Source organism: Anoplolepis gracilipes, chromosome 11 (assembly GCF_047496725.1).
Source record: "Anoplolepis gracilipes chromosome 11, ASM4749672v1, whole genome shotgun sequence".
In the NCBI taxonomy this organism is placed as follows: domain Eukaryota; kingdom Metazoa; phylum Arthropoda; class Insecta; order Hymenoptera; family Formicidae; genus Anoplolepis; species Anoplolepis gracilipes.
Window position 1 is genome coordinate 5,001 of NC_132980.1, and position 15,117 is coordinate 20,117.

General features: G+C 30.1%; 2 protein-coding genes across 2 annotated transcripts; one reads left to right on the forward strand and one right to left on the reverse strand.

Annotated features, from left to right (window-relative positions):
* The first annotated feature begins 1,090 nt into the window (after positions 1-1,090).
* Positions 1,091-3,637, forward strand: LOC140670945 (splicing factor 3A subunit 3-like). Its single transcript, XM_072901859.1, has 2 exons — positions 1,091-1,587; positions 2,243-3,637. The coding sequence occupies exons 1-2, from the start codon at positions 1,375-1,377 to the stop codon at positions 3,530-3,532; spliced, it is 1,503 nt and encodes a 500-aa protein (XP_072757960.1). The 5' UTR covers positions 1,091-1,374; the 3' UTR covers positions 3,533-3,637.
* Positions 3,638-3,730: 93 nt separating this feature from the next.
* LOC140670946 (uncharacterized) lies at positions 3,731-11,308 on the reverse strand. The gene is made up of 3 exons (XM_072901860.1): positions 10,860-11,308; positions 10,262-10,768; positions 3,731-9,618 (listed from the first exon to the last, which is right to left on the reverse strand). Exons 1-3 carry the CDS (start codon positions 11,225-11,227, stop codon positions 9,321-9,323), a joined length of 1,173 nt encoding a protein of 390 aa, XP_072757961.1. The 5' UTR covers positions 11,228-11,308; the 3' UTR covers positions 3,731-9,320.
* Between the last annotated feature and the right edge of the window lie 3,809 nt (positions 11,309-15,117).

Below are 15,117 nucleotides of genomic sequence, written 5' to 3' on the forward strand. Positions count from 1 at the left end.
GGCAAACTTTACATCAAAATTTTAATTATTTAATTTTAAAAAAACGATGAACCTCCAAACGTTTTAATTAGACTTCCGATCATCTCCACACGATTTCCAAACGATTAGTTAATTTTAATTATAAAAAAAATCAAAGTGGTTCGGCTAACTTTATGGAGCTAAAGTGCCGACGCTACTGTCGTAACTGGTTAAACTGTCGACCTAACTTCACAGATTGTAAGTGACATGAAAAAATATTTCGATTAGTGACAAGTTCGCCGAATAGAATAACCTGCAACCTTTTGTCGCCATCTTGAAATTGTATATACGTGACATATGATGAGATAAAAAGGTTAGAAACACGACGGAGTACGGAATTGTCGCAGTCTTATATAAAAATTATAATAATGTAATATTTGAAATAAATATGTAAAATAGTCATAAATTTTAAAAAGAAAAGAATTTTTATATCTACAAAAAATTAATAAGTATATAAGTAAAATAAGTAAAAGTAAATATAAAATTTATAATAAATTAGTATATAAGTATATACAAATAAAAATAAAAGTAAATACATAAATTTAAATTAAAAGAAATAAATTATATGATTTAAACTTTGTTTTAATCATATAATTTATTTCTTTTAATTTAAATTTATATATTTAACTTACTTTTATTTTTTCTTATTTTTACTTATATACTTACTGACATTATTTTGAATTTAATCAAGACTTAAAGATATGTCTATCTTTATCTTTTTTCTGAATAAATAAAGACAGACATATATTTAAGTCTCGCTTAAAACCAAAATAATGTTGATGCAATCGAGCTATCATAAATAATATTGTATATTTTATTTAGAAGTGAAAATTAAAAAAATCTTGTCTTTAATTAGTAAAAATATTAATGTATTAACATGTTACGTAGAAAACTAATATATTTCTTTATTTTTTAGGTTTTCACAAAAAAGCATAATGAAACCTATAAATAATAGATATAATAGTTTTAAACACGTGTGTTAATATACTATACCACTATTACACGTCACTAACACTGCATACATATATGGTACATATACACGAATATTCAAAATGGTGACAAAAGGTTGCAGGTTATTTCATTCGTCGAACCTGTCACTATACGGAACATTTTCAGTGAACAACTTTTTTCCTCTCTCTACGCTATATAATTTACTCTCCTTATACTACTTCATTAAAGTCGGCATTATTGAATATTAGTTTACTCATGTGTACCTATGTGGCGCTTCGAACATTATTTCAAAGTAAAATGCGGGACTTAGCTATCTATTGTCATAGCGTCTATGAATGTGTTGTTGAGTTAATGTGGAAATTAAAGTAGATTATAAATTAATATCAAATTTATATCAAAATAAAAATGGAAACGATATTGGAACAACAACGACGATATCATGAAGAGAGGGAACGATTGATGGATGCAATGGTGAAAGAAATGTTACACAGAAAGGCGGGTCATCGCGAAAACATTAATTCGGAACATCGTCTAAAAATGTTATTGGATCAATATATGGATAGTACAATGCATTTGGAAGATTTATATGAAGATAAAGATGGGCAGAGGAAAGAGGAGGTATGTTAATAAAATTAAATATATATTTTTTGTGTATGTGTGTGCATGATGCGCTTAACCTGACATAAAAAGAGAAAAAAAATATATACCTATATACACACACACACATATACAAAGTGGCTTATATACCAACTGTTATATCAAAATATGTTTGCTACTTTAAATACCATAAGAAAAGTTTAAACTAAAATATTTTATAGTTTTGACATATATATATATATATATATATATATATATATATATATATATATATATATATATGGCTTGATATATGTTATAATGACTTTAGTTTTGTTATGAATGGAGATGCATAAAAGTAATTTAAGAGTCAACTTTATTTTTTTAAATGATACATTATTTTCTTAGCATAATTTTATACAGCGCAAATTCTGAGAAGAATATTATATAAGATACATATATTTGAAAACAAATAGTTTCCGAAATATTTAACTTTTGAGTCAAGTTATACTTATCTCATAATCGCGGATCTATCTAATAAGTGAAACAAATGAAAAGGATAAACTGATTTTATAATTTTAATGTATTTAAGTTTTTATATATATATATATATATATATATATATTTATATAAGCTTGTATGTATATATGTATGTGTATTTATCAATTGAATAATCCAAATATTTATTATTGTTTAGGTTCAAGCACTCTCTGGTCCAAATGAATTCTCAGAATTTTATTCACGTTTAAAGTCGATAAAGGAATTTTATCGGCGACATCCTAATGAAATCAGTGTTCCTATGTCTGTCGAATTTGAGGAATTAGCTAAAATGAGAGAAAATCCAACAGAAGAACTATCCAATCTTGTCGAATTTACAGATGAGGAAGGTTATGGAAAATATCTCGATCTTCATGAGTGTTATCAAAAATATATTAATCTTAAGGGAATAGAAAAAATGGATTATATAACTTACCTATCAACTTTTGATCATTTATTTGATATTCCTAGAGAGAGGAAGAATGCAGAGTATCAAAGATATGTTGAGTCTCTATTAGGATATTTGACAGATTATCTAAGCAGAGTGAGACCTCTGTTAGATATTAATACAGAAATTGCAGAAGCCAACAAAGAGTTTCAGACTCATTGGGAGAAAAACACATTCCCTGGTTGGCCCAAGGAAACTGGAAGTGCTTTGACCCATGTAGGAGCACACTTGGAATTATCTGCGTTTTCATCATGGGAGGAATTGGCATCTCTTGGCTTGGACAGATTAAAATCAGCTTTAATGGCTTTAGGACTTAAATGCGGAGGTACGCTTGAGGAACGGGCGCAAAGACTTTTCAGTACAAAAGGTGAAGCCTCTTTAGATCCCAACTTATTAGCTAAAAATCGAAAGGGAAAGTCAGCTAAAACTAGAGATTCTGAAAAGCAAAAGGAAATTGCACGACTCGAGGCTCAGGTGTATAGGCTCGCCGAACTAGTATCTGGTCAACGAGTAGCTACGAAAGAAAATGTACAAAGAAAACAAGCAAGAACCGAGGGTGAAAGAGGCGATTCTGATGCAGAAGCAAGTGCGAGCGAATCGGAAGAAGAGGATGACAATGAGGTTCCATATAATCCAAAAAATTTGCCCTTAGGCTGGGATGGGAAACCAATACCTTATTGGTTGTACAAACTGCATGGTCTAAACATTAGTTACAATTGTGAAATTTGTGGCAATTTCACATATAAAGGTCCAAAGGCATTCCAGAGACACTTCGCGGAATGGAGACACGCTCACGGCATGCGCTGTCTTGGTATTCCGAACACGGCTCATTTTGCCAATGTCACTCAAATTGAGGATGCCCTACGTCTGTGGGAAAAGCTCAAAGCACAGAAACAAGCGGAACGTTGGCAACCAGAACAGGAAGAAGAATTTGAAGACTCGCTTGGCAATGTAGTCAATCGCAAAACGTATGAGGATCTTAAGAGACAAGGCCTGCTATAATAAAGTATACATCAAAATTGAATTTTATTATAATATTCAATCGTCATTTGTATTGCCAGTTTTTATAATCCCTTTTTTCACATTAAAGTATTTTTATCAATAAAACATCTTTTCATCCAATTGTCTGGAATTCTGTTAAATTGTATTAATATTAGTATTTTTAAACTATTTACATGCACTACACACATATATACATGTATCTCGCTTTCTAATATGCTTCATGTTTTGTCTACGTTTAATTTTGGCATAATTAATCTTGTGATTTGTGTTCTTGACATTTTGATAGTAAAGTTTGTCAATTTCGTTGGAACAATATGTAATATTAAATTAAAACTTTTAGTTCCTCATTCACATAAAACTATGAAGTGAGAAAAGTTATATGAAATTATATGATTTTTTCTTTGCAAAATGCGTTGAAACAAATTAGCTTTTTGTTATCAATTTGCGCATTTAATAGTACCAACTTGTAAAATATGTCGATTCCATTTTTTGTTCGCGAATTAATAAATAGCTAATAAATTTTAATCAACTATCGTAAGATTTATTTTCATTGAAAGTATGACATTAAAGATAAGCTATATGTGCAAGGGAAAAAAAATGTCGCTATATTTGATCAGTCTGGATATTATTAAATATGAATGGCGAAAAAATATAACTAATTTCGATATGTTTCACACAAGAAATTCATATATTTTCATGTTCCGATTTAGTGTGGCTGAAGTATTTTGAAAGAAATAGAAAGGTTTAAAACAAGCTAAAGGAATGTTTAAAAGATATCTAATATATTAATGTTCAATAGAAGTATATTATTACTATATTGCAAAAAGCGATATCTATTTAATCAATACTTCAAAAGCAAACTGTTAAAAAAGATTTGATATAAATTAAATAACAATAATTTCAAAATATTGCTTTCACTATTAAACGCAATGAATAATAAAGTAAATAATACAATTTTCTCTTTTTCTTATTTCCATTATTAATAACTGATAAAGTATAACAGCTATCGTATGCTTCCTTGTTAACTGTTTCTTTTTTTATTCATTTTTTACTCTTATCAAATGATTATAAAAACAAGTTTTCATGTATGGGTGTGGGTGTGTATATGTGTGGACATATAATATTTAATAAATCTTATATTTATTTAATTCGTTCTCGGCACTACATAGTATCGCGATCAATATTATATTTGGAAGGAACACTTAATATATATATATATATATATATATATATATATATATATATATATATATATATACACATGCAAGCGCATTAATTGTGATCGCACATCCATTTAATATTCCAAAAACATTTGTTTCATGGACGCGGTACATAATACTGATATAATCTATTGCACTTCTGTTACAATTAGTCAGATAGAAAGTATAAAAAGTAATTATTTCAGATTTATTGTTTATGCTAGACCATTAAGGCTTTTTTAAGGAACACGCATCATAAAATTAAATACTCTTTTACGTATATCTCCTAAATAAAGCTAATAATAAGTAAATTGTTTTATTCTGGTATATATGCTTCTGTCAAAACTGTCAAACTTTTATAGTGTTTAGAATAAATGAAAGTTTAAATCGTTTAGAATAAACGATTTACCATCGTTTTATATTTCGCAAGTAGAGTTTTCCAAAAATTGCACCTTGCACCTCTCATTGATCCTTATATATGTAGATACTATTCGGATGTCGTTAATGCTAGTTGCAAAACATAAGATTTTTGGTCTACAATTATACTAAAATTTCATCAATACATTCGACGTTCCATTGATTAAAAATTTTTTATCGATATGTATCTAATATGTATCTAATAAGTACAAACACAAGATATACATTTTTCGTTTATATGTTTGTATCTTTTTTCAACGCATGAACTTTACTATGGAATATAAATACTGCACTATTAAATAATCGTTTATTAAAATTAATCCCTAAATTTATATTCCAAATTAAGTTAAATTGATTTATAACTGAATTTGTGTGAGTGTCAAATTTTGAGTATTTGTTTGAAGTTCTCATATCTAAAATCTCTTGCGTAAAAATATATAATTATATATATATATATATATATATATATATATATATATATATATCAAAATTTTTTTTTTAAATTATTTTTTTATTATATTTCGTTTTAAACGTCACTCTTAAGCGCGCATATTTCTAATTTGAAACATTGCTTTAGTCCAATCAATAAACTGATGCGGATAAAATATTTTAATCAATCGTAAAAGATTTTTTAAATTAGCATTTGAAGAACACATTCATGCAAAAATGTGAATTTTCCGTGTTACATTAAGAATATTCCCAAGTCGAATAATTTTTCAATTTGTTTGTTTTATCTAATAACGAATTCAATCACCTGCACTATTTTATGCTAATGTATATAAATACATATATATAAATACAGATGAGTTTGTTTATATAAAGTTTTATAAAAGAATATGCACGTGCGTGTGTGTGCGTGTGCGTGCGTGCGTGCGTGCGTGAGTGCGTGTAAGATTCTATTTTAAATAATATTGTAATATTATTTTTAGCAGAATATATGTTAGATATTTTATCAAAATAAAACTGTTTATCTTTATATATATGTATATACACACACACACACACACACACACACACACACATATATATATATATATATATATATATAAGATAAGATAAGCAGTTTACTCTAACATGTATTTTGCTAGAAATACATAATATTACAATATTATTTAAAACAAAATTTTAGAAATAGAAAAGGGGAATATTTATTAGTCATAAGATGCTTATACATTATGTTTTCACACTTAAATAACTTGTATGGACTTGTGCGGTTTTTAGCGCACTAGTGCAAAATAGTCAAGCGTTCGAATTCGCTATAAGATATGCGTTGCATACGTGAGTGCTTTGTATATCGGTGAAACTTTCATTTTATTAAAATGCTTTGGATACACTCGTTACAGCAACACCGATGTCGCTAGACGAGAAGGGACGGATGTCTTATTTTAATTCCTTTAATCTTTATTATATATATAGTTTGACACTCGTTCCTGCACCTATATTGGGTTATAATATCAGGAATGAAACCAGAAATCATATCAGATATGATATAAAATCATATTGATACCTGCTATACTTTATATAGAAATAGTTTATTCTTGCAATATAGTTGGAATAAATTAGTTTTTTACATGCTATTATTTGTATTCGATAAAATAAACTTGTAAAATAAGGATTTTTTTCCTTGATTCGTAAATTAATAAAGCCTTTTATATTCTCACTGCAGCCATATTGAATGATCAAAAATGGAAAACAATATGTTTAACTCTTACGAAAAATATTGAGATAAAATAGTTTTCTTTAATGCGATCATTCGTATTTGATAATATGAATCAATATTAATGTGAATTAAAATATACATATACTATAATAAAAAAAATTACCTATATATAGAAAATTCTTTTTTTGATTCATGAATTAAATAAAATAATTAAAATTGTAAATCTTTCAATTATCGTAAAGTCCATTTTAAAAAATAATTTTCGTTGTATTCTACTTATAATATATCATTATATCAAACATCAGTGGTGCATTAAAAAATATTATTTATTTAAAAGTATTATATTTCGCAAGATTAAAACCTATGATTTTTTATTTCTGATGCTATATTTATTCAAGACACGGTTGCAATGAGACTTGATAAGTAGCTGTAAATCTTAATCTTACAATTAATCATAAGACGCTTATTTTCATTAGAAACATAGAATACATATAATATAGACTAGATTGCACAGCCATTTATTAATCCTCACAGGATGTTCAAGTAGCACGTATTCGTTTCAAAAACGTTTCATAAATGTTTTTTTTTTTTAACATTTGTAATCGGCTTTTGAAAATGTTTCTGATTGATTAAAATGTCCATTTGAAAAACATTAAGGAAAATGTTTTTTCACAGAATAAAACGTTTGACACATGTCACATGTTTGCAACGATAAACACCGTTTTTTGCTTTAACTGCAAAACAGAAATTGTTTGCTTACAAAATTAATAAATGTATTCTTAATATATCCAAACAGCACCAAGTCATCTATATAAAAGATAACAAAAGTTTTAGTTTTATTTTTAAGATTTTTTAGGCATCTTTTTAATTGTTGTAATTATAAAAATGGAGTTAGAGTGAGAGACAGGGGGAAAGACAGGGAAAGGGGGGAGGAGAGAGAGAGAGAGAGAGAGAGAGAGAGAGAGAGAATTCAATCGTTATTAATGTTATATAAATTTATATATATATATATATATGTATGTATGTATATATATATATATATATATATATATATATATATATATATATGTATATATATTTTATAAATTATTTAAATTTAATTATTTAATTTAGACACAGAAATTGTCTGAATAAATAAAGATTGGACATTTATCTGTCCGATTTTTCACAAATGCAGCTCAATATCTAAATCCTGATCCTATGTATAGAAATCAGAGATTCAACTGATGGAGAAGTATTTGTTACAATTTTATCAACACGAAATTTAGAAACTGAGCGATTATAAGAGCCAACGCGGATGATAATGTGTAAATTTCGCGTTGGCTTTTAATCGCTTGGTTTCTAAATTTCATGTTGATAAACATTTAAAGAGCCTTATTCTTTCATAACTTATCAATATTATTAGCGCAGGTTTTACATAGTCCTCATGATTAAAACTTAAATACGGGATAAAGAACTTTTCAAAAGATCTTTTGCTTGTCGCTATATGCACTATATTAATTTCGTTTATACGCTATTATCTAAGATTCTAACAACTACTTCTCCATGAATTTATAATAATTTCTGATTCCCATGCATAAGATTCAGATGTTGGCTGATTTTTGGAAAAACGAATATAGATCTTTGATTTTAACATATATATATAGTTCTCGTAATACGTAATAATATATAATACATATATACATATACATAATTTTGAATTATAAAAATTAATTTATTTTGTTTATATAGAAACATAAAAAATACGTTTTTTTAAATTATGGCTTCATGAACATTTTTGTTGAGACTTTTTTATTGGTGCTTGATAATTAATAATTGTACATACGTTTAAAACGTATATGAAACGAATATGTACTATTTGGATAGATACACAGATTTTACTGAATATCAAAGGATAAATCGCCATTTTCCTTTACCTGCTTCCTCATTACCCTTTTCTATAACTGCTTAAAAAACGTAATTTATAAATGTTGAGATGTAAACCAAGTGAATGATTACGACAGTTCACTCAACACATTCAGTAATGATTTAAATAAATTCGATATTTATTACCCAGTGAGAAATGACCATCGAATTGACATCAAATTGATATCGAATCGATGAAATTTACATCAATTCGACGTCAATTCGATGTCGACTTCGATAGGTCCTTTCTCACTGGGTAAACAAAAGAATTAATAAAAAAACAGCTATAACGGAAATCTGCAACATATTCTACTGTTTTTTATCGAATACGTCTAAGGAGTGTACGAAAAGAAACTAATTTATTTCAATAAATAGTGCAAGAAAAGATTTTCGTCTAATCTTTCACCGTAGATGTCATAATTCAATACAACTATGTTCTGAATAAGTCTTATAAGAATTAATGGTATCTTCGGAAATGTGACCATATGGTGTCCATATCAATGAAATGCTCTCTTGATGAAAATAAAATCGAAGAAGAAGGGACTTAGGCACACATGATAGATCGCACGTTGTCGGAATTGCGAGAAACAGTGACTCTTCTTATCTCTTATTCAATGCTGTCTACAACTGCGCTGTCATCTAAAGTATGAAGCCAATTGAAGATCATCATGTTTCTCTCATACTTGGACAACTGATTTCCACGTTCTCTTTCAACATCCCGAACTGTCAATGCGTGATTTCGCTCTTTTCGCCCAATCAAAGTACTAGGAATTCGCGTAGCTGTTCCGGGCACCAATAAAGTAGTTCCATGAGAAGTCTGCGCCGCGGTAGCCGCTGCTTCTAGTTGGTCTAAATTAAATTCACTCTGCGAGAGACGCTCCAAAGCGCGGTATGTTGTAAGTAACCTAACGTAACGCGAATAAAATGTTAAATCATTAATGCATTATATTGAAAAATAAAATAGCGTAATTTAATAATTCTTTAACAGCGTAAAATTTAATAATTTTTCAATAAATGCATTTCATTCATTATATTCATATCACTCAAACACAATCAAATATATACTGGAACCTTGTAATAGAAAAAAAAAAAACCTCGAAATATAGCGTGCAAAATTTCTTTCATATATTAGACGCGCATGAAGTAACTTTTGTGTATCTATGAGCACATTGTTAATATTAGCACAAGTCCTCTTCCAGTGATATAGGTATAAAAATATACTGGAAAATAAGTGTGGACGAAATTGCAACAGCCTTAAATTTCACAGTTTGAAATGATAATAACTTTGCTGTTACGTTTACAGTTCCGAACCGCATACTATTAAGAGATTCCAATATAATTTAATTAACAGGAATAGCCAAGTTAACATATGTATTGTATATAGTTTGCCATAAATATATATAAAGCAATTAAAATTTCTTAAATTTATATTTTATGTATAATAAAAAGCTCACACGTATAAACGTTATTACGTTATTTCCAAAAATTATAAAAATCCATTTTATATTTTGAATATAAAAAGGAGAAAAAGAATTCGGCTATACTAACCTTCGTCGTATATAATTTTGTCGGACTTTCTTGTTGACGGACCTAACTAGATCCGCTCCTGTAAAGGGCACAGGCGGTGGCGGCGGTGCCGGTGGTTGCGGCGGCAGTTGCGGTACTGATTGAGGGTTCGAGGAAGATTGTTGCTGCGCCTGTTGTGGTTGCGACAGCTGCTGTTGCTGCTCTTGCGCAGCTCCACCATGTGGACTAGGAAGCTGAGACGTACTGGCTACAGGTTCGCCTACGGCGACCCAGGTACTACAGGACCTCGAAGCGTGATCAAGTCTAGCGTGTTCCAACAACAGGGTATTGCGCTGGACAGTGTCAAGAGCCAAAGCGGATACTGCTGTTCGAAGACCACCGGCTCCGGTCGCGTCTGGACTGGGAAGCTGCGACACGTCGCTCGTGCTGAAGCTCTTACGCAATCCTAATGCGGATGATAGAACTCCGCAGCTACGTATTAGCTCGTTTTCTTCCTCGAACCAAAGAATTTCAGGAATATCTGCTGGTCTATCAAGATGCATATATAGTTGAATAAACGTGGAAGATCTTTTTGTGCACGACAGGAAGTGTGTAGTGTAAGAGTAAATACAGTACGAACCTGTTACCCTGAATCTGTCGAGAGTCCGGTTTTGGAGAGGGTCCTCGTGCGGCAAGCTGTGCGTCACTGTAGGACTTGAAAGTGACCAATCTATTAGCACCGCGCAGATCGCTCGCGATTGACGACACGCTGAAGAGTGATAAATCAGTGGTAACGCTTTCGTGACTCGGCGAGCGCAGCATTCGTGAGGTAACTTGCAAAGCTGGACATTGCATGGTCGTCAAACTACCGCTGCCACCGCCGCCACCACCACCGCCGCCACCACCACCGCCGCCGCTGCCTCCTCCACTGCCACCACTGCTGCTACAGCATTGCGCACACATAACCGTGGGTATCGGCGAAGCCGGCTTTATTTCACTTTCCGACATTTTGCATTCGGTTGCGTCAATGTCAGATCTCTATTTATTTATCTATTTATCTCTGTTTTTGTTATACGCTTCAGCTGTTCCAATTTCTTCCAATGGTTGCAGAGTGGTTACAGTAGTGGTGAATTTATGTCATGCTGAGCATCCAATGTTTCTTCTCCGTTTTCAGTGCGACGACTATATACGTGATATACATGATAATTTAGAAATAGAAAAATTAATCGAAACAAAAAGAAATTAATTCTCAAGCTTAACCTGATTTCTATTGTTCTCGATTATTAATATTTGATTGTTACATCAGAAAAAAATATTACAAATTTTTTTTCAGTATCTTACATAAATAAATTAATTTTTTTCGTATATATGTAAAGAAATAAGTAAAATGTAAAATGTAAAACTCCCTTTAATTTTCATTAATAAATTTTTTCATCGATAAATAATCATAGTTTTATCTGTGCTTATTTTATGTTATCGGATTATTCTTATGATAACTGTGCTTAAAAGTTACAGCTTTTATGAATCAAAAAGGAAATTTTTTTAACAGCTATTCCATCACGCTTATTCCATCAAACATGAATAAGAAGAGATATGCGACAAAATTTATTTCAATATTTACTATTTTACTATAAAAGTAAGAGTTAAAATATAACTTATCGCCTCTTTTACTCAACGTCATGTTATAATTTCATATGCAATAACAAAGTATTAATTAAAAAAAATGTATGTTTTATAAGACCACATTTTGTGTGTGTATATTTTCTAAATATATGTATAATGTAGAAATAATTATATATTAGTTATAAAATTTATAGAAAAGTATATGTAAAAATAAATGATACACACACGGAAGTAAATATTACAGATGACTTCACCAATTTCAATGATCTTAAAGTATGTTGTAAAGAGAACATAATTGTGAGTATCCTTCATCGAATGTCATTCATTTCTAATTTTTAACTTTAAACATTAGAAGATCAAAGTTTACTCCAAGTCACCAAAGTCAGTGTGCTTTGAATGCGAAACAAGATCTAAAAACATCTAATTACATTTTTTTTTTATCTTCTGCACTAGTATAGGTGATATGAGATGGACGTTGCTTCAAAAAGTTGTTTGTGAAAACGTATACAAAACTATACATTTTTAAACCCTGTTTTATATCTATGTAGTGTAAGGTAAATTTCGCTTTATATGGGTAGTCGAAACCTCATGCAAAATTATAGATTTTTAAACTTCCTTTTTGCATTCAAAGCATTGAACTATGTATGATAGTGATTTCGCGGTTGGACTACACTAGTGCGCATTAGTACATACAAAGGTTATCACGCACAAATTTACATTGACATAAGTAATTAAACTAAAGTAAAATAATGCTAAGAGCTATTATTATTGCCCAATACAGATAATAATAATTCTTATTATTATAATCATCTTGATGTCTTAATTATTTATGTTTATATTGTAAATTTATGTAAAATAAACCTTAATGTGCACCAAATTCGTTATAACTTTGTTTGTTTTTAAACAACTAATGAGCTAAAATCGTTTGAGCATTATTCAGCACTATGATTTTGAACGCATATATTTCGAAGTCATTAAAATCAGAGATCACTTAGTATTATTTCAGTTTTAAATATTATATATGGAAAGATTAAAACCTGCCCTCTTCCCTTTCTCTCTCTCTCTCTCTCTCTCTCTCTCTCTCTCTCTCTCTCTCTCTCTCTCTCTCTCTCTCTCTCTCTCTCTCTCTCTCTCTCTCTCTCTCTCTCTCTCTCTCTTTCTCTCTTTCTCTCTCTCTCTCTTTCTCTCTCTCTCTCTCTCTCTCTCTCTCTCTCTCTCTCTCTCTCTCTCTCTCTCTCTCTCTCTCTCTCTCTCTCTCTCCCTCTCTCTCTCTCTCTCTCTTTCTAAGGATTGATTGTATATACCGTAATAAATAGAATAAATTACCATATTAAATAGAAACTGTATAATAATTTAGGTTATTTTTTTCTTTCTTTAAAATTTTTTTGTGTTAAATTACTTTAATTCGGACAGCTAAAGTACTATTGTAACCGGTATATAGACCTACTATGGATGTGACTATGTAATCGATAATTATGTATTCTTTGAAGTCAAGGTTCGACTTTTCTTAAGATTGACATTTCCACGTCTTCTTCAACTATATTTCGACTTTTTCAGTTTCATTTATATTTAGCGTTGCCATGTGTGTCGCGCAACTAAAATTGAATAAAATATCGCAAAATGTGTTTTTTTTTCATAATGTTATTGTTAAATTAAGAATATTATTAAATTAAAAATTAATAGTCTTGAAAAAGTATAATACATATTATAGGAAAAGAGTTATATGAAAAATAAGAATTTTATAGATAGAAACAGATTTGAACAGTTAAAAAATATTTGATATATACATCATGTTTTTTAATTTGGAAGAAAAAAAGAAATATATATTTTTAATATACATAAAAATTACTAAAAACTTTTTATTTTAACGTATAGAACTAAAATTATTCAAATCTGATCCAGTATCTGATGCAGTACAAATATCTCTTTCTTCCTCTTTATATTTTTATTAAATTATACGAAGAATATGATATAGAAAATTATTAATCTCTTTCCAACTTTTTCCATTTTTTTTATAATATTAAGCTCTATTTCATACAATTATGTAAAAGAAAAAAATTTTGCTTTTACTTTAAAATTAATTCCTGTGGTAACTAGGTATTAAATATTAACTATACTTTGTTGTCATTATATCATTAATAGATATGCAAGTAATTATGCTTGCCTTCACAATGAAAAATTCCTGTATGAAACGCGACATGATCAAAAACTAACTGATCATCGCAGCTAAAAGTGTTACGAGCAACACTTAATTAAACCGGACTACATGACAATACATGTATTTAGCCAATTAATATCAATTACGTAAGAAATGCGCTTTCTCTTAATTCTTTTTCATCACGTTTATGAGTATTGTCGCAAAATTATCATCGCTGGCGGAAGATCCCGAGGTCACGAAAGAAGCCGGCGCGGTTCTATAAATACACACGAATATTCCAATATCACTCTCGCACCTAGTATATCTCGCACTGTCAGCCACATGACGACGCGTTTCGTCGTGCCAAAAATGCCGCTGCTGCGAACAGCGTGTTCATCAGCCGCTTGCGTGGTCAATAGAGTTTAAGAAGACTTCTCGCCAGAAACGAAAGAAATACACGTCACTGGCAGGAGTATGTAAAAAGGAATAGCACTGACAACACCGTTCTTATATTCGTCAAAGACAAACTACGTTGACGGGACGATGCGATTGTTTCGTCTGGGCTCTATGGTCGTTGATCGTAGCTCAGACTCGCTCACTGCACAGGCGTCGCTATCGATCGATAGCTGGCTCTTCTCGAGTCTCGGAGCTTCGCCGCGCCCCAAACGACTCGTGACATTTTTTTCACAAGCTAACGGCCGATCCGCATCCTTTTCTAATTTTTTAATTTCAGCATTAACTATAAATGTAGGCTCACATGTCATCTAAACCTAATATCAATCTTCTAAGTCGCTTGATTTTCGCTTCAACAATCTTCTAAAAGTAATTCTGATTCTTCCTTTAATATATGTACGCATTTCCTTTAATGTATGTACATACATATGTATGTATATGGGAATACAGAATGATCTTCACACATAAATTTAGGCGTATCAAGGTATATATAGAGAAATAATTTGGAAATTATATATATTTATATATGTATATGCCAATATATTGGGTATTGCTGTAACACTTATTGTCAGCAAAACACCCAGCTGCTACAAACATTTTTGGAAGTAGTCGAATCTTCGAGCATATATTTATGCACTTTTTTGCATGTTCTTTATTAAACGTGTAATTCGTACATGGTCAGATT

What these genes read in the sequence shown, in the direction of transcription:
- LOC140670945 (XM_072901859.1), top strand. Translation starts at nt 1,375, where the DNA reads ATGGAAACGATATTGGAACAACAACGACGATATCATGAAGAGAGGGAA. An exon ending in ATGGGCAGAGGAAAGAGGAG is followed by an intron (nt 1,588 to 2,242) that starts GTATGTTAATAA and finishes ATTATTGTTTAG; the next exon opens with GTTCAAGCACTCTCTGGTCC.
- LOC140670946 (XM_072901860.1), bottom strand. Translation starts at nt 11,227, where the DNA reads ATGTCGGAAAGTGAAATAAAGCCGGCTTCGCCGATACCCACGGTTATG. An exon ending in CGACAGATTCAGGGTAACAG is followed by an intron (nt 10,769 to 10,859) that starts GTTCGTACTGTA and finishes GCATCTTGATAG; the next exon opens with ACCAGCAGATATTCCTGAAA. An exon ending in CAAAATTATATACGACGAAG is followed by an intron (nt 9,619 to 10,261) that starts GTTAGTATAGCC and finishes GCGTTACGTTAG; the next exon opens with GTTACTTACAACATACCGCG.